General features: G+C 37.6%; 2 protein-coding genes across 2 annotated transcripts; one reads left to right on the top strand and one right to left on the bottom strand.

Annotated features, from left to right (window-relative positions):
- Positions 1-675: 675 nt before the first annotated feature.
- LOC112193610 (protein downstream neighbor of Son) lies at positions 676-7,518 on the bottom strand. Its single transcript, XM_024333813.2, has 15 exons — positions 7,354-7,518; positions 7,038-7,197; positions 6,478-6,551; positions 6,254-6,383; positions 6,060-6,148; positions 5,818-5,962; positions 5,553-5,743; positions 4,797-4,984; positions 4,604-4,702; positions 4,004-4,125; positions 2,859-2,954; positions 2,279-2,388; positions 2,066-2,153; positions 1,495-1,694; positions 676-1,148 (listed from the first exon to the last, which is right to left on the bottom strand). Exons 2-15 carry the CDS (start codon positions 7,143-7,145, stop codon positions 920-922), a joined length of 1,869 nt encoding a protein of 622 aa, XP_024189581.1. The 5' UTR covers positions 7,146-7,197; positions 7,354-7,518; the 3' UTR covers positions 676-919.
- A 9,468-nt stretch (positions 7,519-16,986) lies between these two features.
- Positions 16,987-18,219, top strand: LOC112195365 (VQ motif-containing protein 8, chloroplastic-like). The gene has a single exon (XM_024335779.2). The coding sequence runs from the start codon at positions 17,693-17,695 to the stop codon at positions 18,131-18,133; it is 441 nt and encodes a 146-aa protein (XP_024191547.1). The 5' UTR covers positions 16,987-17,692; the 3' UTR covers positions 18,134-18,219.
- The last annotated feature ends 3,077 nt before the right edge of the window (positions 18,220-21,296 follow it).

Genomic DNA, 21,296 nt, shown 5'->3' with positions numbered 1-21,296 from the left:
TGCCGATCTGATTGCTGCTGGTGGTGTGGTGGTCCGACTTTGGGCCGATCTCTGTTCTTGTTTCTTTTATGTTGGGCTTTTGGGCCTGTGTATCCATGCTAGGAGGCCTGTTGGCCTCCTATGTACTCGTACTGTTTACTAAATGAAAGTTCTGTTGACAAAAAAAAAAAAAAAGAACTAGAATTAGATATGGGTACTTGCATAATTCAATTCCCACTGTTACTGATGTTGAAGGTGCCAACTGATGTTCTCTAGACTAGTCACTTAAAACAGTTTATAAGAAACAAGATGACTACAAATATCTATATATAGAGATCCAGTAAGCAACGAAAAAGGAGGTGTTCCCTTGAACCCCTTTGCCCTCTTACCCAGTTTCAAATAGAAACTCATAAGACTCTTTTACTATGTACAAGTATAGCTAAACTGAAGAGGGGTCGGCGGACAATCAGACTCAGAGGCCACAGCAAGGCAAAGACCCAAATGATTAGTCTAACATGAATTTCAATTATATGAAACTTTTCTTTTGTTGAACACCTTTAACATTCTTTTTGCTCTTTACATAAATATTCCTCAAAGGCCATGCAATCTTCTCTTTACTCCCTACAGCAATATTCAATAGCTTTTGAAACAATTCAAGAGTCAAGACTCAAGAACAATATGGTGGTGAGTTTGCGATGCATACCGGGGGCATGCTAATAGCATTAACATTTTCTCAATTAGTTTGTCAAAAACGCATTGTAAGCGTACAGGCAGTCCTTCCATGATTCAATGTGGTACATTTGATTGGTACAACCATTGTTACAGAAACATTACCAAAAGAAAGCCATCCAAATTGGATAGTACCATAATCAAAGTACATAGAAATTGTTAGTGATAAAGAATGATACCAACCAACATTGTGAAACCAAATAGTTGTTTTTTATTTGGAATCCAAGGTAGGAGAAACAGAAGCCATATAAGAACCATTTGAAAACTTCAAGCTCTTTAGTAAACCCAAGCGCAAGTTTGGTGTTACAATGGCTTTTGAAATACCAAAAGCTGAACTGCTACTTCGCAAATCTTCAGCTATCCCATCTTGAGAATCAGATTTCTCAGCAGCTGCTTCTATTGAACCATTCAAACTGATTGAGGTAGGTTCATTTGTGAAACTGGAAACATGCCAAAACAAACAAAGCCCCAGTTAAGCTCCATATGCAAACAACTTTAATGAAATCTGAAATCTGCAAAACTAGCATGCCAAATTCTATGTGCTTTGAAATCCATTAGTGCAGCAACTGAAGTCACGTGATTTATTGAAAACTAGTCTGTCTTTCACTTGACCATAAAAAAAGTGGCAGATAGGCAAAGATCTATTGAAAACTCATGTCACTTGACCATAAGTTGTGGGTATACATCTATTTTATGGAACTTGGTTTCAATAAATCCTAGATAAACAGGACTTTTCAGCATGATTGCATAAAAGTTCAAATGAAATTCAAGTTGCGCAAAATTTACCTCGCCTCAAAGCTTCCCCCTTCAGATCCCACTACAGCACATACACTGCATATAATCCATGGTGGAATAAATGCATCCTTAATTTCAACACTAGAGCAGAGACCAGAAGATATGCTTTGCATAGATCCAACATCTTGTGAAACAGATCCTTTGTTTGAAGCAACCACCTGTTCTGTTCTTTTCAGATCCATGCATTTAACCTGAACGACAGGGTTAAAAATTTAATTAATGATAATATTAATAATCATGATAGAAAAATAATAGTAGAAATGTAATAATAATTAGTACTCCATTTGATATATCACACAGCAACTTGCAATATAATAAAGGCAGTTGGAACATTCATGTAAAAGAAGATAATCTGTTCTCTGTGGATCAGTAATAGATATAAACATAGTGTGTTGCAAGTAGTAGACTCCAAAGAGAAGATACAACTCAGGTTTTTGGCAACAAAACATGCTAAAGTAGTCTAAGAAGTCAGCAGAACTAGTGGCATAAGAATTATTTTAAATTCCATATGATCCAAGCATAGTTTCTAAACTATGGAACCAAAAAAGCTATTCATACCCACCTGTGGAGAAGAGATGGCAGCATTCTGAAATGGCACGGGTGAATATAGTACAGGAACATCCACTCCTATCAAAGTAGTCATGAAAGATCTAAACATGTAACCAGATGGAAACAAGATTCAGCAAGATAATACAGATCAGAAAGATGTATATAATATGCAATTTGGAAACTAAGTATCTGAGTTTACAGAGTTCTCTTCTTTACCAGAGCATACCTATAATTTAATAAAATATCAAACAGGCCATGTACATTCTTATTCCCACTAATGACCAGCAAAGATTCTGGGGTATTATCTAAATCAACCAATGATCGTGTGCGTCGAGTCTGCAACAATTTTGAATGGAGAAAAATTAGTTGAGAAGCGAAGAGTCTTAAATAGCCAAGGCCTGGAAATTATATGAGTATACATCCAATTATAGACTTATCCTTGCTGGATAAATAAAAGAGCTTTCTTCCAAAAAAACATGAAAAAATGCTTGTCATGCATGATCATTCTTCTTACCAATATCTTTTCAAAATAATGGTAACTATTATTGGAATTAGACAAACTATATCAAGTATAGGGCACTTTTGGACCACTCTTTATCTGAGATTAGTTTATAAACTCATATGATCAAATGGCGGACAAGAACAGGGAACAGTTTCCCATATATACGCAGCTCAGTAAAGAGGAAATAAGTCTATCCTTAAGGTAATTCCGGTACAATAGGAGAAGATATTTATAATCTTAATCGGTTCTCAAATCTAATCCATATAAAATATACTGTGATTTAAGGGGTAAAAAAGATACTAACCTGGCCCAATTCTTGCATCTCTGAGAGTTCATCAAGGACTTCTGTAGTGACTTGCTCCACTTTAGAACGGCAAAGGGGCATAGAGAAGGCAACATCCTGATGCCAATATTTTACAATTGAAAAATGTCAAACATGGCAGACAATGTTAAATACAAGAAAATGGTACAAAGACCATTCTCAGCTTTTACAAAAAAACATGCACAAGAAAGACAAGACTTAACCACAGTTTAGTCAGAGAGCAAACAATTTCTAACCAATATTGACTAATTTTCCGAAGGCTTCAAATGAGGAGAAGGTAGAAACATAAATTGAACTTCATTTAAGAGTTTTAAGGAATAGTGACTTTCATCTAGTGACTTTAGTTTTCATTAGCAAATCAAAACAGCATTAAAAAATTTCAAGTCTCAATATCTAGCTTCAGTAAAAGCGCTTCATCCAGCTGCATGACCCGAACTGCACTCCTTTAAATCTAAGGATGCATAAGAAAGACCCAAGACAACTCCATGAGGCCCAACCTTATAATGCTGTAATAATAACAATAAGACTGTCGGATAAAAACCAGTTATTTTAAAAGGTTCATATCCTCAGTATTTGAGTGGGGCTTAAAGCACTTCGTTCAGCTGCATGACCCAAGCTTAACCCCTTTGAACCTAAGGTTACGTATGAAAGACTTAAAACTACTCCAATGACACCCAATCTTACAATGCTATGATACTACCTACAGTAAGACTGACAGTCTGTGATCTCCAAGAAATAAGAAATTCATAAACCAGCTATGTACATTAGTCAAAAACTATAAGTCACCTTGAGCTATTCTTTCAATTGCAACCCTCGTTATCGATCAGAAACTTAATTTTAGTTGCAAAACACATCAATAACAACTTAAGGAAGTTCAATTTGATTTATAGAACACAAGCCAAAGTCGGTATAAAATATAAACAGCATATAAATTCAAGAACACTTCTAAGGTCAGAAATACCATAACAGGTTATACTGGGACGAGATTGCAATCAGCATTCATTCAAAAACCAAGCTTCAACAAATTAGGATTCAAAAGTAAAGACAATAAAAACTTTATGCAATAAAGAAAAGTATGGTTCTCCACAAAAGTAATAATAATAATAATTATAACAGCTAAAACTTACATTCTCTCTTAACAATGATTGGAAGACTCTTGTTGACTGGGAGATACAAGCATTGGTGAGGCGTTTGGTACCCACAGCAACATCCCGACCAGTAAACATTACCACAAAATATGGAGTACACACTAAAAGGTTGTAAATGAAAACAGCAATCAGTATAGAATCCACAATAAAAATAAAAAATAAATAAATTAGAAACTAAGAACTAAAAATTAAAAAAAGGTACCTAACTGGTTCAAAGATATTCATATGGAACATAAGATTCCTGAAAGTGAATTTATGCCTTATTCCTATTTGACCAGAAATAAGGTATCCAAGGCATGCATAGTTTGTGCACAAAGCATTTTATATGCACAACTACAGCTTTAGCAGTAATGACAGTAGCAGATGACAGGAAAATAAAGAGACGACAGTCCTTTTATGCTGCATAGGAATGTTTCATTCACTATTCACACTTCAGGAAGGCTAGGCGCCTACTGGTTATAGCACAAGCCAAATCAATCTATAGTAATTTAGGAGTATTCAGAAGGTATTAAATCAAGATATAAATACAGAAAAAAAAAAATTGTGGCTAGGGAACAATATCAGGGCATAAGTTATTACCATAAAATATATTACAGGCACCATTTCGAAGCATGTAGTATAGACTCCGAAATGAGTCCTCCCATGCTACATGTCGTTTTGTTAAAAAATCCATTTCAACTACAAAACAGGAAACTACTGGTAAGTACATGTCAGGATAAGAAAGATGGGGCATTATTTGAGAAAATTGAGTATCAAAACTTATTGAACGCACCTCCCTCGGCTGTTGAGGAGGTCAACACTTGTATAAGAGAAGGTGGCAGGGTAGATTGAGGATAAACCCATGAATGTAAAAGTTTAGAACTGACTTCAGAAGTTGATGTGAGCCCTGAGCTACCGCTCATAATTTGATCTTCAAAACTATCGAATTTGAATGTGGAGCGTGTGATTGACTTATGAATCCTAAAAAAAAAAGAAGCGCAACGAACATAAGTTCAACAGACTAATTACCAACCTGCTGCTAACCGTAACAACGGAGAAAACTAACAGAAACAACCAATTTGTACAGTACCAAAATTCTTTTTCTAAATACAAGACAAGAAAGTAAATTACTAGGTGTGCCAAGTCAATACCATCTTCAAGATTCTAACTTTTAAAGAAACTTATATTTACATTGTTCATTTATAATTTTTTTTATTTCTTTACCTATCAAAAATTGAATGTATGCCATAAATTAATTAGTATCTCTTATATGAAATATTCTAAGAATTTTGAAGTGAATGTCAATGCTTTGCACCCTTCTTCAACTTTATTGAACTATTACAATGAAGTGACCTAATTTCACAATATAAATAATCATGACAATACTGAATCTGCATAGCAGTTCATCTATTTTAAGGGTCTTACAGATGTAAACAAGAACTACGTAAAATCAGTAGAGATTAACAAGCCAACAGAATGTAAATCCAGTTTATCTTCAAGTACAGGAAACAATACAAGCTGTTATAATAGCATTTAATTGTACACTAACCGACTCGCTGGGGAAGAGGAAACCACTCGCATACTAGTTTTCAAAGTAAAATCCAGAGGAACCTTGCCACCAGGCAAGCAAAAGTTGCCAAAACCAGTTGATGAAGGATCCACATTTCTTTCAGAAGAATTAGCAGGTAAACCAGTAGCAATTGAGGATTCAAGGGCGGCCATTCCTTTCATTGCTTTACCCTGGTAAGATGAGTATAAAACTGTGAAAGCAGATTCTTTGATTATCTAGGTAACAGGAATGGCACGAAATATACCACATCAACAGATCCAAAGCCAGATGACCTATCACCAGCCGATGAAATCTCAGTAACACTACGGAAAGTACTTTGACTAGAGTTTTCATTTGCTTGACCCGCTTTAGCTACACCTTTTTCTGTGCTTTCGGCTGCAATCTCTGGCCTGTTCAGACAAGAGAGCAAAAGAGAGAGAGTGATCAATATGACACACAGATGTGCCTACCTTCTACAAAATATACAAGAGTTACTGAGAGCCATACCCCATTTGTTGGTGCTTTCTCTTGGAAGCCAGACTAGAGCACGCAGAGAGACTCTTAAGGCTGATAGGTGGCTCCATTGAAATACTTTCCTAGACAGAATAATAAAGTAGTTTTGCAAGATACCAACTGAATTAAAACGAGAGAAAAAAAAAATTGCAGGAAAATAGATAGATAAAGTGGGTAAGAATAGGTACCTTGACATTTTCCTTTCCAAATAGCATTCTGGACCTAGATTTCTTTGCAGGATATACTTCATCCATACGGATGTCATGATATCTAGGAATCCTTGACAATTCTGGTTTGTTAAGCCCATTGTCTGCCTCGCTGGTGTTCAAAAAGAAAATAAGTCAGTAATTTACAAACCAAAACTACAAAGAAGTTAATAACTCATGTTTGTGTACACTTTGATCAATCTTACTTTGCAGAACCAAGCAAATGGGCTGGAGACTCATCCATGATCTCTGCAGCATTCATCCGCTTCAACTGCTCTTCCTGGCATGCAGACATTACAAATGAGAACCTTCTTAAATATTACAGCCTGCTATATGATGCCCAAAGCTTCTTGAATATACACTTCAATCTAAATCTTCAGTATGAGCACTAGGCTATGTATTAAGTTGTCCTTACAATACGCAGATGTAGCACCATGGCACGCCAGTTTATTCGTGATATGTATAGCATACTGAATCACCTGTCTATTCCCCAGTGCCCATTCCAATTAATTTGGAGTCCTGGGGTGGGAGATTCACTAAAACCGTCTTCACATTAATCGTAAATGTTCACAAGCCAATAACAAATAGTACATTGAGTAGCAAGGTTTACAATTAATTGATGAGTGCTAACGTTTCCAACCAAGAACAAGAAAAGAAAATAGGCAGAATAAAATCAATTAAGTTCTATCACTCAGACAATGAAACAAGATTTCACTATCAAGAAGAACAAAGCCTAAAGAGAACATCCACGAATCGATAAGCTTACTCTCAGTTCTGAAGGCGTCTTTCTTTTGACTGGGCCGGCCTTCATCGCTCCGCCACCAACCTTGAGAGCAGCAGGAGGTAGAGAACCAGGTCGAGCAACCTTGGCCATACCTTCACCTCAAACACTAGGAACCGCAGATCTTTCACCAAGATTTAGAAACCTATATATGATTTAGAGCATCGACTCAATACTTCGAAGAAAGAAACCATAAAAAAAAAAAAAACGATTCGATCATCTGAAAGTGAATGACGAGAAAAATTGCATCGGAATCTGGGCAATTTGTACAATTTTGAGCATGGATAGAAGAATGTCTAACCTCAGTGGAGAAGAGAAGAGGCATCGAAAATCAAAAGCCGCGAAAATCCGAGTGTGAAGCCGCGTCGAGGGAGATGAATCGCTGTGGTTTTTGGGTCGATTTGCCCCAAAATGAAATTTTAGGGCAAAAGAGGGAGGAGAGAGTAACTAGAGAGAGAGAGAGAGATTGGGTGGGAAAATGCGGCAAAAGATAGGTTGGAGGCTTTATTTGAAACGATTTGGAATTTCGTTTCCCTCCTGTACTAACGGCGTTAGTTCACTCCGTCAATGACCGTTTGTCTGTCTGTCTCTCTTCGGACTCTTCTTTTAAAAGAGGGAGTAATGGTGCCATAGAGTCTAGAGTACAGGAAGTAAAAATTTCCATTTCCATTTACAATTTTTTTTTTTTTTTTTTTAAGAAACGTGAATTTTATCAATGACATAAAAACTCCACGTTTGTTTTTTTTTAATGGAAGAAGATTTTCACTCTTGATCTCTATAGGCATTATAGGGAGAAACAAATTTCTTTCATTATAACGGTTAATTTGACTTATTCGTCAAGTATACATTCATCATAATCAAACTATTTAAAACTAGTCTGCAATCACATGCTCTGCATGTACACGAAAAATTTTCATTTAAAAAAAATGTGGGTAGTTATTGCAGAAGAAATAGATTTACTGGTAGTTATTGCAGAGAGAAAAGTGTGGGTTGTGGAATTATTTCTTTTTAATTTTCTTAATAAAAAATTATTTTATAATTGTCATATTTATCCTTGTGATTTAATATATTCTTAAAGTTTTTTAATTTTTCAGGGTTAAATCTGTTAAAATTTTCAGTTTTGGCTAATAAAATCTCTTTTTTTAATAATAGTATAGATAAATAGATAATAAGATAATTGAGATTCCAATAAGTAATAACCAATGCACTCAATTGTAGTACATTAAGAAGCTCTTCAATTTAAAGTAAATCGTTGGAGGCTCAAAACCAAAATAACAAGATTAAAATAAGCTTAAGCTAATGGCCAGGCCCAACTTCTTTGATAATGAGCCCAATCCCATCCATAAGCCATGACAAAACAGGGAGGTACACCCACACCGCCCAGCTTTGAGTAGCTTCAAAGCCAGAAAGTATCTCAAATCGACACTAGACGTCATACAGAAGTCGGCTAGGGCAGAGAGCTCTCTCATATTTTCCTGAGTGGTTTGCATTAGTTTTACTTTAGATAAAAAAAAATATTAAAAAAGGCCAACAAAAAGAAAATCCAACTGTATGATTCATCTTTCATAGAAGCAATATGAAGAGTAATCATGCATCTAAGTAATTCAACTTAGATCATCAGTGTTTAAAGTTTTTTACTCCTGTTAATTTGATAACTAATTTCTAAAAACGATAATTATGATACGACTAACATCTGGACTCAAATTTTTGTTTAGGAATACTAACACGTGACTTTTATTTTATTTTCTAGTTTAAAATTATGTGTTTACTACTTTATCCTCTGAAATTAATCAAATTTATATACTTTTCTGTTTTTTTTATAAAAAAATTATTTTTCATCTCCTCTTCTTCCTCATTACTTTCCTCTCCCGTCCTCATTTTTTATCTCTTTATTTCTTCCTTGAAATTTTTGGAATTCATGTTTGGAAGGATTTCGGGTTGGAATCCTGATTCAAGGAGTGAGGATTTCAAAATCATAGCAACAGTTTCAATGTTTCATCATCTTCTGTTCTTCACCCTCACGAATCGGATATCTTCCGGACCCACTCAGCAATTAGTATATGTATGCAAAATCAAGGCATACAATCTGTTCCAACGAATAGAAAAAAGAAAGTGGGAATAGTTGCCACTCATTATTCGATTCATCTTGACCAACAAAAAATTTGATTCATTTGTCATACTATTATTGTTAATTTTGGATTGTGAATTGTGATGATGAAATATATGATTTGGGTTCTTCATTCAAGAGCAACGTACGTGCTTCAGATAAAAAAAAAATTATTATGAATTTATTATTTGCGTTTGGTGATAAGCAAGCTCGCCTTCAACTTCCGAGCTGGCAACCAAGTGACCAACTGATATCAAAAACTTGCTCTTGGATTAATGCACAAGTGAAATTGATCAGAAAACAATTAACTGAAACAGTGTCGCTGAGCTTAGCCCCAAGTTGGCCTCCATCAGCCCTAGGCCTGGGATCGGGTCGGTTCCGGTTAAAAAGTTGTGGAACCGAAAGAAAGAACGAACTCTTATAATCGGTTCGGTTATGGTAACAAAATTATAGGAACCGTTTTGGAACCGAACCGACTCAAAACGGTTCGGTTCCTGCCTTTTTTCGGTTCCTTAAGAACCTGTTGTATGTACCTGGAACCGTTTCATGTAACACAAATTAGTAGCTGCATAAAAACTTTAATAGTTTTCAAAGTTCAAAGACATATCAGAAATACAAATTTGTGCAGTTTTAAGTTAAGTTACAAACATTCCAAATATCAAAGTTCAAACTTAACAAATAACATAGAAAAGACATTAAGTTCAATTGATGATTTGAATCTTGAAGTAGGAATGCAACTGGGCAGCAAGGAAGCAAGCAAATCTCCAAGGCAGCAAGCATATGTCCAACACTCTAACTTCAATATTTCCATAGGCCTGAAATCAAGAGGACAAGCAATATCATTATGAATGACTTTCTTTGAACAGAAACTATAGTTTGAACATAAGCAATATCATCAGCAAGCTTAGCTTCTCCAACATATTAAAAACTACTTGCAACGCATTCTTAGCTTCAGTGTACTGAGATTAAGTGATTAACAGAAAAATCTTCAACTCTATATGCATTCTTACTCAAAACTATAACATTGACTACTTCTACAACCAAAATCTTGACAGAAACCTGCATTCATACACGCAACTGAAAACTGCAAAGCATTATTTGGCATATAACACAACTGAAAACTGCAATGCATTCTTTGGCATATAACACAACTGAAACTTGCAATGCACTCATAGTTTCAATTCCTTCTTTTGCAATGCATTCACACTTCATCAATTACAATCATAATTCATAGTTTCATACACACACACATTTCACTTTCAGAACACTCTAGCAATTGAAAACTGCATTCTTTGGCATATATAGCATAAACTGCATTCTTTGGCATACATAGCACAACACTCTAGTAATATTAATTAATGCTATTAACAACATGAATATACACTTATAGTCCTTTCATTTTTTGGCTGCTTTTGCTGCATCAGACTTCTTGTGCAGCTTTGGGGCCTTTGGAGCCTTTAGGGCCTTTACTGCCTTTGCTGCCTTTTCTGCATCACGCTTCTCTCTTCTTCTTTTTTCTTCTTTCTCTTGTTCTGCATTTACAAAAGTAACAAACACAAAAGAGGCAGTAAGCACAATGGACCAGTGGTTGTAAAAAAATGAACACATAACAACCTTAAACATCATAGTTTAACATTTATACAAATATTTTACCTTTCTCAACAGCTTCAAGCCACACCATTTCCTCAGGTGTAGGAGTGTATTCCAGGCCTTGAATGCTATCAGACTTTAGCCAATTTTGGAGGCAAATTAAGGCCTCCACAGATCTAGGAGTTAATGAACTCCGATGTGGATCAATCACTTTCTTGCCAGTGCTGAAGCATGATTCGGATGCCACGGTGGAGACTTGAATTGCTAAAACATCCTTAGCAACTAATTGCAGATTGGGATACTTGCTTCCATTAAGCTTCCACCAAGTCAATATCTCGAAATCAATCCCTTTAGCAGGCTTTTCAATGGGGTCAAGTAGATATCTATCTACTTCATGGCCTACAACAATTGCATCACCTTCTTCTAACTCCCTATCCCAATCCTCAAGAAGTTTAGCCATCTTCCCACTCACATTTTTGGAACGATAGCTGCTGCTGCTGCCAGTAACTTGTTCCGCCACTCTGCTGCCTTTTTGGCTACTTTGAGTACCAAATGTAGAAGCATACAAATCTGTTAATCTGGTCACCAAGTCCTTCACTTCTCCGGCTTTTTTCTTCACTGTTTCATCATCGAACATCAGCATCTTTTGGCAAACTCTTTGGAAGTTTAATAGCTTATACCTTGGATCCAAGACTAGAGCAACCAGCAGCAGCTGGTTACAGTCATCTAAGGATCCAAAGTACTTCTTGTACTTGCTCCTCATTTTCATTGCCATATGAAACAGAACCTTTTCAGACTCACTGCCATCCGATGAATATGGCTGCATACACAACTCCTCAATTTCTGATTCAATTGTGACTATGTGATGGAAGGCTTTGGGTGCAGTAGGGTGGTTTGTTGCACTCACCCTCACTGTTACATCGAAGAAAACCTTCAAAAACTTTACAAAAACACCAGCCTTGTCCCAATCTGCTTCATTAGGTGGCCCTATCCTTTTCGTTGAGTTTCGCTGCCTTGCTTCAACAAAAATCTCTTCATCCTCCTCATATTCTTCCTCATTCTCATCAAAGTAAGTTCTCCACTTCGAATCCTCCTCCTCAGCCATCCTATCAAACCCCCGTTTCAGCTGCAATGCAGTATCCAACATGATGTAGGTGGAATTCCACCTTGTTGGAACATCTAAAACACAAACTTTATTGCTGTCCAGATTTTCATTCTCGACACAAACCTTAAAAGCATCAAGCCTAGATGGTGAGCTTCTAACATAGCGAACTGCGTTCCTAATGCTAGCAATAGACTTGTCCAAAATATGCAAACCCGACTTAACGATCAGGTTCACAATGTGAGCCAAGCACCTCACATGTAGAAACTGCCCTCCCAATACTTGTTGCTGATCAAGATTGCACAATTTCTTCCTAATGTAATCAATCGCCACCTTGTTGGCTGAGGCATTATCTACGCTAATGGTTAAAACCCTCTTGATTCCCCACTGCAGCAAAGAACACTCAAGAATCTTACCTATGGTATTTCCCTGATGGTTTGGAATTAGACAGAAGTTAAGCAACCTCTTGTGCATTCTCCATCCATTATCTATGAAATGAGCTGTAATAACCATGTAGTTTATGTTTTGAACCGATGTCCAAGTATCGGTTGTCAAACACACACAATGGTTGTTTAGCTCCTTCTTCAGCTCTGCCTTCTTTGCATCATACATCCCTAAGAAGGTTTTCACTATGGTTTTCCTACAGGGAATGTCGAAGTTAGGGACTGCTACCTTACAAAACCTTCTAAATCCCGGTCTTTCAATGGCACTAAATGGGAGTTCATCAATTACAATCATTTCAGTTGCAGCTATGACACAGTTATCTTGACTCCATTTTAAAACAACATCATCAGACCCATTGAAGTTCAGATGAGTCTGACCCTTACTTAAATCTGTTCTACCCGAGTATCCAGTGCAAACTTGCTCAATGTGCTTTCTAAGGCTGCTAGTACCATTGTTAGTAGAATGACATGCAAGATGAGTAGGGCAATACTTACACTGTGCCCTCTTCGTATTCACGACAATAGTTTCCTTTCCATCAACGGTTTCGATGATAGGATGATCCTCCTTGGTGAAATGATGCCAGACCTGGGACCTCTCTCTTGTCACAACAGCTCTACTTTTCCTCTTTCTCTTCATTGCAGCAGAGTGAGCAGACTTTGTCTTCTTTGATTTAGGAATAGGCACTTCCTTTGCATTCTTCGAAGACCCGCCTGATTCTTCACTTCCAGTTCCGCTTCCACTTCCACTTCCACTTCCAACATTTACAACAGCCACTGTTGAATCCATGTCGGCCTGCATACAAATTAAACCATACCACAAATAAGATCAAATGCTCCATACAAATTAAACCATACCACAAATAAGCTCAAAGCCTCCATACAAATTAAACCATACCGCAATTTCACTGGACTCTGGAGATTTGTGAGTCGGAAACGGGAAGAAATCACCTGAACTAGGTTCAAATGAAGAGGAGTTAATGATAATCATCCTGTTATAATTGAAAAAATGAAATTGCAGATCGATGAGAGATGGAGAGTATAACGAGCTTACCAGTTTCTGGGTTCAAGACTTTGAGAGAAGCGAGACCCTCGTCTGGAGCTTTAATTTGGGTTTTGATCGATTGCAGATCGATGGGGCTTCATGGGGTTTTGATCGATTGCAGATCGATGGGGTTTGAGAGACTGAGAAAGTTCGTCTGGGGCTTCATGGGGTTTTGATCGATTGCAGATCGATGGGGTTTGAGAGACTGAGAGAGTTCGTCTGGGGCTTCATGGGGTTTTGATCGATTGTAGATCGATGGGGTTTGAGAGACTGAGAGAGTTCGTCTGGGGCTTCATGGGGTTTTGATCGATTGCAGATCGATGGGGTTTGAGAGACTGAGAGAGTTCGTCTGGGGCTTCATGGGGTTTTGATCGATTGCAGATCGATGGGGTTTGAGAGACTGAGAGAGTTCGACTGTTTGAGAGAGGAGATGTTAGGTTTTGATCGAAAATGAAATGGATAATTGGATATGAGATGGAGAATTGCTGATCGCATAGTCCTTAAGTTGGTGTGATCACATGAGAAGAGGTGTATTTTACTAGAATAAGCTCGACCCTATTATCCACTTATACTATGACATCTGTATTTCGGTTCCAAGTGAGTTTTAAATACAAGGACCGGAACCAAACCGAGAAGGCATCACTAAGAACCGAACCGAAAATCTTGGCAACACATATGTTGTAAAACCGAACCGAACCGGGTTTTTCGGTGCGGTTCGATGCGGATCTGCCGGTTTTCCGGTTCTAAGTCCCAGGCCTAATCAGCCCAGTCCCCAACAAATTAAAGATTGGTTCAATGTTACAATGCGGTATAGTACTCTTCTTTGTTGGAGTGTGACAAAGTTTAATGAGACTAATATGTAAGTTTAATGAGACTAATATATGCCCCTTGAGTTATAATTTTTTTAGAAAATTACATATAAGTAACAGACCAAATTTACAAAAACAGAAAAACTCATCTTGTATTAGATTTATATAAATAAGGACACAAAGCCCAAACCCAAAGAGAATGAAGTAGACCTAACCATTTTTCATTAAAATTACCGCAATGCCATTGTCAAAAAAGTTCTCTCAGCTCCTTCTGTTCATCGACTAAGACCCAAACTTTTTTCATCTCTCATCATATTCTCTTCGATTTTTAACGGAAGATATGAATATCAAGAAGCAAGTTCGGAGCTACGAGTTCTACTCGGAGACTCAATCGAAGTTAAGCGACTTAGAGAAGACCTACTGGACTTCCTCAACATTTCTAATCCCGTTCTGGCAACTCAGGACCTCAACTCGTTCGTAAAGAGCTTCCAGGAAGAGATCTCCAATTCTTGTTCAACATTGCCTCGTCCAATTCCGGCACTGCCACAGCTCCGGAGTCTGTGGTTGATCTCATGTCAGATTTCGAAGAGTCCAACCCGCAGCTCCGGAAAATGCAAAACCCGCCGGAGTTGCTATAGGCTTTCAAGCATTCGATTCTTCGTCCGCAGTGCACGACCAGACGAACCACAACCACAGGCATGACGGCGATGGTGTGAAGGACCGAACCGCGATAGGTTTCCCCGGCCAGAGGTGATTGGAGCGAAGAATTCTGGCGCATGAGTTTGTTGAGTTTGATGATATCGAACCACGCTCCGTTGATGAATGAATGCCAACATAGAGAAATTTGGCCTAAATGGAAAGATGTGATCTAGGTTAAGATGGATTCTCTGACGAAGAGGAAGGTTTTTTGAGCCAGTGATGCCAACACCTCCTAACATAAAACCTATTGACCAATGGGGTCTTCGTTAGAAAGCGTGATGAGAAAAAGAGATGACAATCTCGCCTTATGTCGCAAGGCTTCTCACAAAATGCCCTGGAATCGACTATGATGAGACATATTCTCTCGTAATGGAAGTCACTGCACTCCACTACCCTCTCAGTTTGGTAGTTTCCAAATAACTAAACATGCAGCTTACAAATGTGGTCAACACGTATCTCTATGAAGATCTAGATACGAAATACACATGAAGGTTCATGGTGGACTTCATTTACCCAAGTCAAGGGACTCTAGACCACGGAACACGTTTGCAACAAGGTTAAAATCCTCACTAAAGTGACTACTTGATTGGGAAGGGATATGCCCGCAAGTTTCCATAACAAGTTTCGGATTCTATCGCAGTTCATGTTGGACATGATCTTCATTAGAAGCCCTTAAAGAGTTAAGGGAAACCGCTGAACATTTGAAATCTGAGTTTGAGATGAGGGATTTTGGGAGAACACAATTATGTCTCGGTTTGAAACTTGAGCATCGTGTTGATAGATGTTTAGGCATTTTGACAAGGTCAAGCCTTCAAGCACATCCATGATCGTCCGTAGTCTTGATCCTGAAAATGATCATCTTCGTCCAAAGGATGATGACGAAGATGTGCTAGAAGCAGAAGTGCCTTACTTGAGTACAATAGGCACATTATTGTACTTAGCTCAATGCACAAGACCGGACATCTCATTTTCCTTGAACTTGTTAGCTAGATATAGCTCTGCGCCAACGCAATGCCATTAGATTGGTGTAAAAGATATCTTTTGGTACTTGAGATGTACGATTGATATGGGCTTTTTCTATCCCTACAGAGAGATGATGGATTTAGACCCATCACACACCAGGAACGCCGCCAACACTGGCCTGCATCCACTATCCCCGTCTCAAAACGACATGTGTTTTGGAAGATTTTGCTGATGTTGGGTATCTCTCTGATCTACACAAAGGTCATTCCCAAACTGGTTAAGTGTTCACCATGGGTAAAAGACCGTGATATCTTGGAGGTCTATAGAACAGACCCTAGTCGCTATATCTTCGAACAATGATCATCTTCGAACAATGCAGAGATCATTGCTCTTCACGAAGTGGTTCGTGAATGTATATGGATTGGATCCCTAATTACGCATGTTCGAACAATTGTGGTTTAAAGTCTACCACAGATGAGCCTGCGAGCATTTAGGATAATGCTGCTTGTTTTGAACAAATTAAGCAAGGCTACATCAAAAGAGACAATGCCCAGCATAATGAACAACAACAGACTCTCCTCAAGATCAAAGTGAACTAGGTTCAATCTGAGAACAGTGTGGCAGACTTGCTCTCTAAGTCATTGCATAAATTTCACTTTCGAGAAATATGTTGGTAGCATCGTTTGCAGAAGTTATCCGAACTCCCATGACCGTTGTCATCAGGGGAAGATGCAGACTTCAGGGGGGGATGTCTACATGTATGGTCTCGAAACGTGAAGGGTGGGTTGTGCTCTTTTTCTCCTTCGACTGAGATTATTTTTGTCCCACAGGGTTTTTGTTACTCAGCAAGGTTTTTAATGAGGCAACGAGAGGAGCACCACGTTTGGGCGATACAAGAGGGAGTGTTCAAGTAAATCCAGAATATGTGTCTGGCCCAAACTCGAGGTTACTTGATCTAGTTGAAATAGGTTTATATTAGAGATATTCTCGGAGAATATTAGGAGATATCCAATCAATATACGATTATGTTTCCATGTACAACTTTATCTCTATACTTGTATCCTCTATATAAAGAGGTCCCTATTATCAATGAAAGCACGATTCAATTCTCTCCCAATTCCCGTTTCTCTAAAACATTACGATATTTATTAAAAAAAAAAAATTGTTACGATATTGAACGACTTTAATTTTCCTTTTTAAGAAATAAGAAAATTAACACACTTGGTTATGAATTATATGATGGAGACAGTTTCAGAAAACAACAAAATGTTGCCCGTTCGTTTATATTCTCCTCCCTCGCTCAGTCACTCCCTCAGTCCTCTCTGTCTCTCTAACGAGATTTGGTCGTACATTTGCTAAACGACGATGATTTCAAATGAACAGTTTGATTATCCCAAGTTTCTGCTAAAATAATTGCACGCCAAAGAGAAAAGTACATGAAAAATGACTTTGACCCCGACTCTGAGACTGGCAAGGTAGCTATACACTACTCTGACTTGGTCTCGTTTCTGCTTTTGATTAATTTGTTCAAGTCGATCTAATCATTAACTAATGAAACAGAAACTTGTTTCTTATGATCTCTAGAGAGACAGCCGGCAAACTCTACTAAATCAGCGCAATATTTAATTACAGAAAGACCAATTCAATGATCATAGCCCTTGAAATATATGCAGCTGACCAAATACTCATTAACCTTTTCCTAACCAGCGCTATTAAAATATAGCAGCCCTTTCATCTGTTTCTTCCTTAATTCTAGTATAAATCTCTCTTCATCTGCTAAACCTCTTTTCACTTCACGCTAGCTATCAAATATCAGTTGCTTGCATCTGAGTTCAAAACTTCAAATCACATTACGTACTATTAGATATTCTTACTTGTTAAGATCATGAACTTCAGCAGCGTCGAAAATCGTGGTAAACCAACTAGTTTTATTGCAAGGCCGCATTCACAGTTGCAGGGTCCTAGGCCTGCAGCTCTTACAGTGAGCAAGAATTCGAAGAAGATGATGGCGAAAAAGAAAACGGACCCACAGAATCCGGTTATAGTGTATCTGATATCGCCCAAGATTATTCATGTACAACCTGAGGAGTTCATGGGTCTGGTGCAACGCCTTACCGGAAATCATCAAGGACCGCGTAGGGTTAATAATATTGTCGCTAATTCCCAGTCTTGCTCTACTTCTAGAAATTCTGGTGTGAGCCAAGGAGATCAGTATTTCATGGAAAGCAGCCAACAGAAGCTGATCAGCAGTAGAGCCAACTATGATGATGTGCCCTTTGGAATACCTACTGCAACACCTAATTCCAACTTTACAGAGATATTTTAGCTATTTAGATGTACTACATATATATTGCCTGTCTTCAGAACAATGTAGAATATAGATTGCTTAATATCAATATATGCTTATAATTATCTGGTAGATTTTGATAGCTTAAATGGCATATATTACGGGTTACATGGATTGCATATGATACCGGCTAATAATTTGTAGGAGTCATTTTACAAAGATATCTCTTATAGGTTTGAATCATCAAGCCTTCTTCTCCAGTAACATCTTTTATATTTCTGAAAAAGTGGGAAGACCTCATCTTGAAAATAAGGCCTGACGATCCAAATCACTCATCTTATATATAGGTCCCTCTCTCAATACGACTTATACAAATTATTAGTCAGCGATTATGAATGCCATTTTTTTTCTTTGGGCGAATCACTATTCTAAATGAACAAATCAAATCTAACCACCTTAAATCGTTTATATTTATAATGGTAAATAACGATGATGAACATTGCCTTAATAATTTCCAATTATAAATGATATACTTCCATAAGAGCATCTCCCATGGTAGGCTAAAAGCCAAATGGTTTTAGCCTACCAAAAACAGAATATTTCCTCTAATATGCTTTTTTGGCCTACTAATAAAAAGTAGTGCTACCACCGTTGGCCAAATTTTGTAAGCCAAAAATCAAATATCATCACATCCAACGGCTATAATTTGAAAATGACTATAATTCCCAGCTCAAAATATTTTTCCGAATATGGTTTTGACGAGGCTATCAATAAAACTAGTCGTTTTAGTTAAATGAAAATAAGTATATCATAAAATTATTGATTATACATTTATTTTAAAAATTATAAACATATCAAATACTGGGCTCATATTGAAGATCTCAACAAGATATTTACAATGATGTGATTTTAATATTTAGTAACATTATAACTAATCCATGTATATAGGAAAAATGATTTTTCTTAAATGTAAAATTCATGTTCTTAAAGAAACAAAAAAAAAAAGTTGGCAGGGTGCCAGGGTCTACCATTTGGCTTACCAAATTTGAGAAGGCCAAATTTTTTTTCTTGGTCCATGAGAAATAGCTTACCGTGGGAGAATGTTTTAGACTATAAATGGAATTATAGCCTACGGTGGGAGATGCGCTAAGCACTAAATGGTTAATTTGTCAAGATGTGATCAAAAAGTGGGTTTCACAAAATGATAAAAAAGAAAAATCCTTGAATGAGTAAATGGAAGTTCATAATATTTAAATGCTGGAAACTCCCACAAGAAACGGAATGATCGAGATCGAACCCTAGGTTTGGGCAAGTGGCGACTGAGTCTTCTCTAGCTGCATCTGTCAAGGCAACAATGGTCCTCGATTCGAAGTCTTCTTGGGTGGTGGATATCTCTCTTCTATGGTGGCTGTTTTGGGCATCCATCCTTTGTGTTGCATTGGTTGCGTGAGCTGAGTTCTAACTTTCGCTGGATAGGAAGCGCTCGCTCCCTTTTTTAATTGTCGGCCGAAATTTTTCTGGTGGGATCTGTGTCACAGGAGACGTGATTAGTTTTGCCATTCATATTTGGGAATAAGTTTTGCCATTGGGTTTTCTTGCAGTCACCATTGTTTCAAAAACAACATACATGACTATTTGTAGTTGCCAGTTCTATCACTTTTATGGGCTTCAGCAGCTTCGCGATGACGGCAACCACTTCTTCAAGATAGGGAAGGTTGAGGAGTACTTCGGCTGGGGCCTAAAAGGCCCAGGTCAAAGTTGGACCGTCACATCCCTGACTCGAGGGACGGTTGTGTTTAGGCACCTATTTTTGAATTCGGGATGTAAGTGTCAAAAGGTCAAAAAGCAAAAAAAAAAAAAAAAAACAGAAGTAAAACGAACAAAAAACTTTTCACTTTGCTTCTCTGAAATACTTAAAACAATAAAAACATTAACAAAATACAAAAGTCAAACACCTCGATTTAAGCTCATCATTATATGCTATTATGCTACATTTCGATTGTGACTTCAGAACTTGCAAAGTGTATATTGAGTGATGAGTAAATTCACGCACTATGTACCAATGCTTGGTGGTTCAAGTGGTAAGGAGCTTGTTTCTCTTAAGCAAAGTTTCGGGTTCGAGCCTTGTGAATGGAGCAACCAGTATTGGGAGAGCTTCCCCCCTAAATGGGGTCCGACCTAGCTCGAGAAGGATTAGTCCTTACCTACGGGTGAGGGATACCTTGGTTTAACAAAAATAAAAAATATTCATGCACTATGAAAGCCATGCTGTTTTACACACTATAAATAATATACAATAACCCAATTCATCACCCTATCACATCGTCCATTCATATCATGGTGACATGGTTGTCCTTCAATTTAGTAATCCCACCAGAATTCCCTAATGAGTATTTCGCTCCATACCTCCATATGACACATCTTTATATATCTCGACATAAGTACTTTTTTTTTTTTGGGAATAGATAATGATTTTATTCAAAAACAAAACATTACAGAATCCGGGAATGACCGGTGGTGGACAAAAAATCCCCACTTTCCTCCCTACTAACCAAACCAGTTACGGGTCCGTCACCTAAAATGACATCCATGAGCCAAGAGGGCCCAACCCTTAACCAAACATGTCGCCCATTGACACATCTTTATATATCTCAACATAAGTACTTCATGTGCCACTCTGTTAGTACTCCTTGGGACATAATGTATATCTTGGATACCAACAGAACCCAGCAAAAATCTGACCCTGTCAACTAACACACCTTCCTCAGCAAAAATCTGACCCTGTCAAATCTGATTCTTTGCTTCCAACAGCATACGTCTCGAAACTACCCAAATTTATTTGTATTCGAGCCCAACACGAATCAACGAGAAAAATTTAAAAGGAAATCTCAGAAATCAATGTTTGTAATATAAAATGAAAGGCGTACGTAGGATAGAAAATTAAAGAAGAAGAAGAAGAAGAAGGAAGTGCGGGAAATGCAGGGTAGCAGAGTCGTGAAGAAGAATGAGACCTTCAAGTCTTCAACATAAGTACTTAAAGTACATAACCAATAAATAAAGTTCTCATGCTCCATCATTAGCCTCAATCAGCAATACTAAATATATAGTGGACGTTATTTCAACAATAAACACGATTCAACGTGAGAAAAAGAGTGAGAGAACTTAGAAAATAAAATAAGGAGTTATGAAAACACATTGCATA

The sequence above is a fragment of the Rosa chinensis genome, chromosome 3, assembly GCF_002994745.2.
Source record: "Rosa chinensis cultivar Old Blush chromosome 3, RchiOBHm-V2, whole genome shotgun sequence".
Lineage (NCBI taxonomy): Eukaryota > Viridiplantae > Streptophyta > Magnoliopsida > Rosales > Rosaceae > Rosa > Rosa chinensis.
Note: the sequence above shows the minus strand (reverse complement) of the source record. Positions and strands in the feature narration are given on the sequence as shown.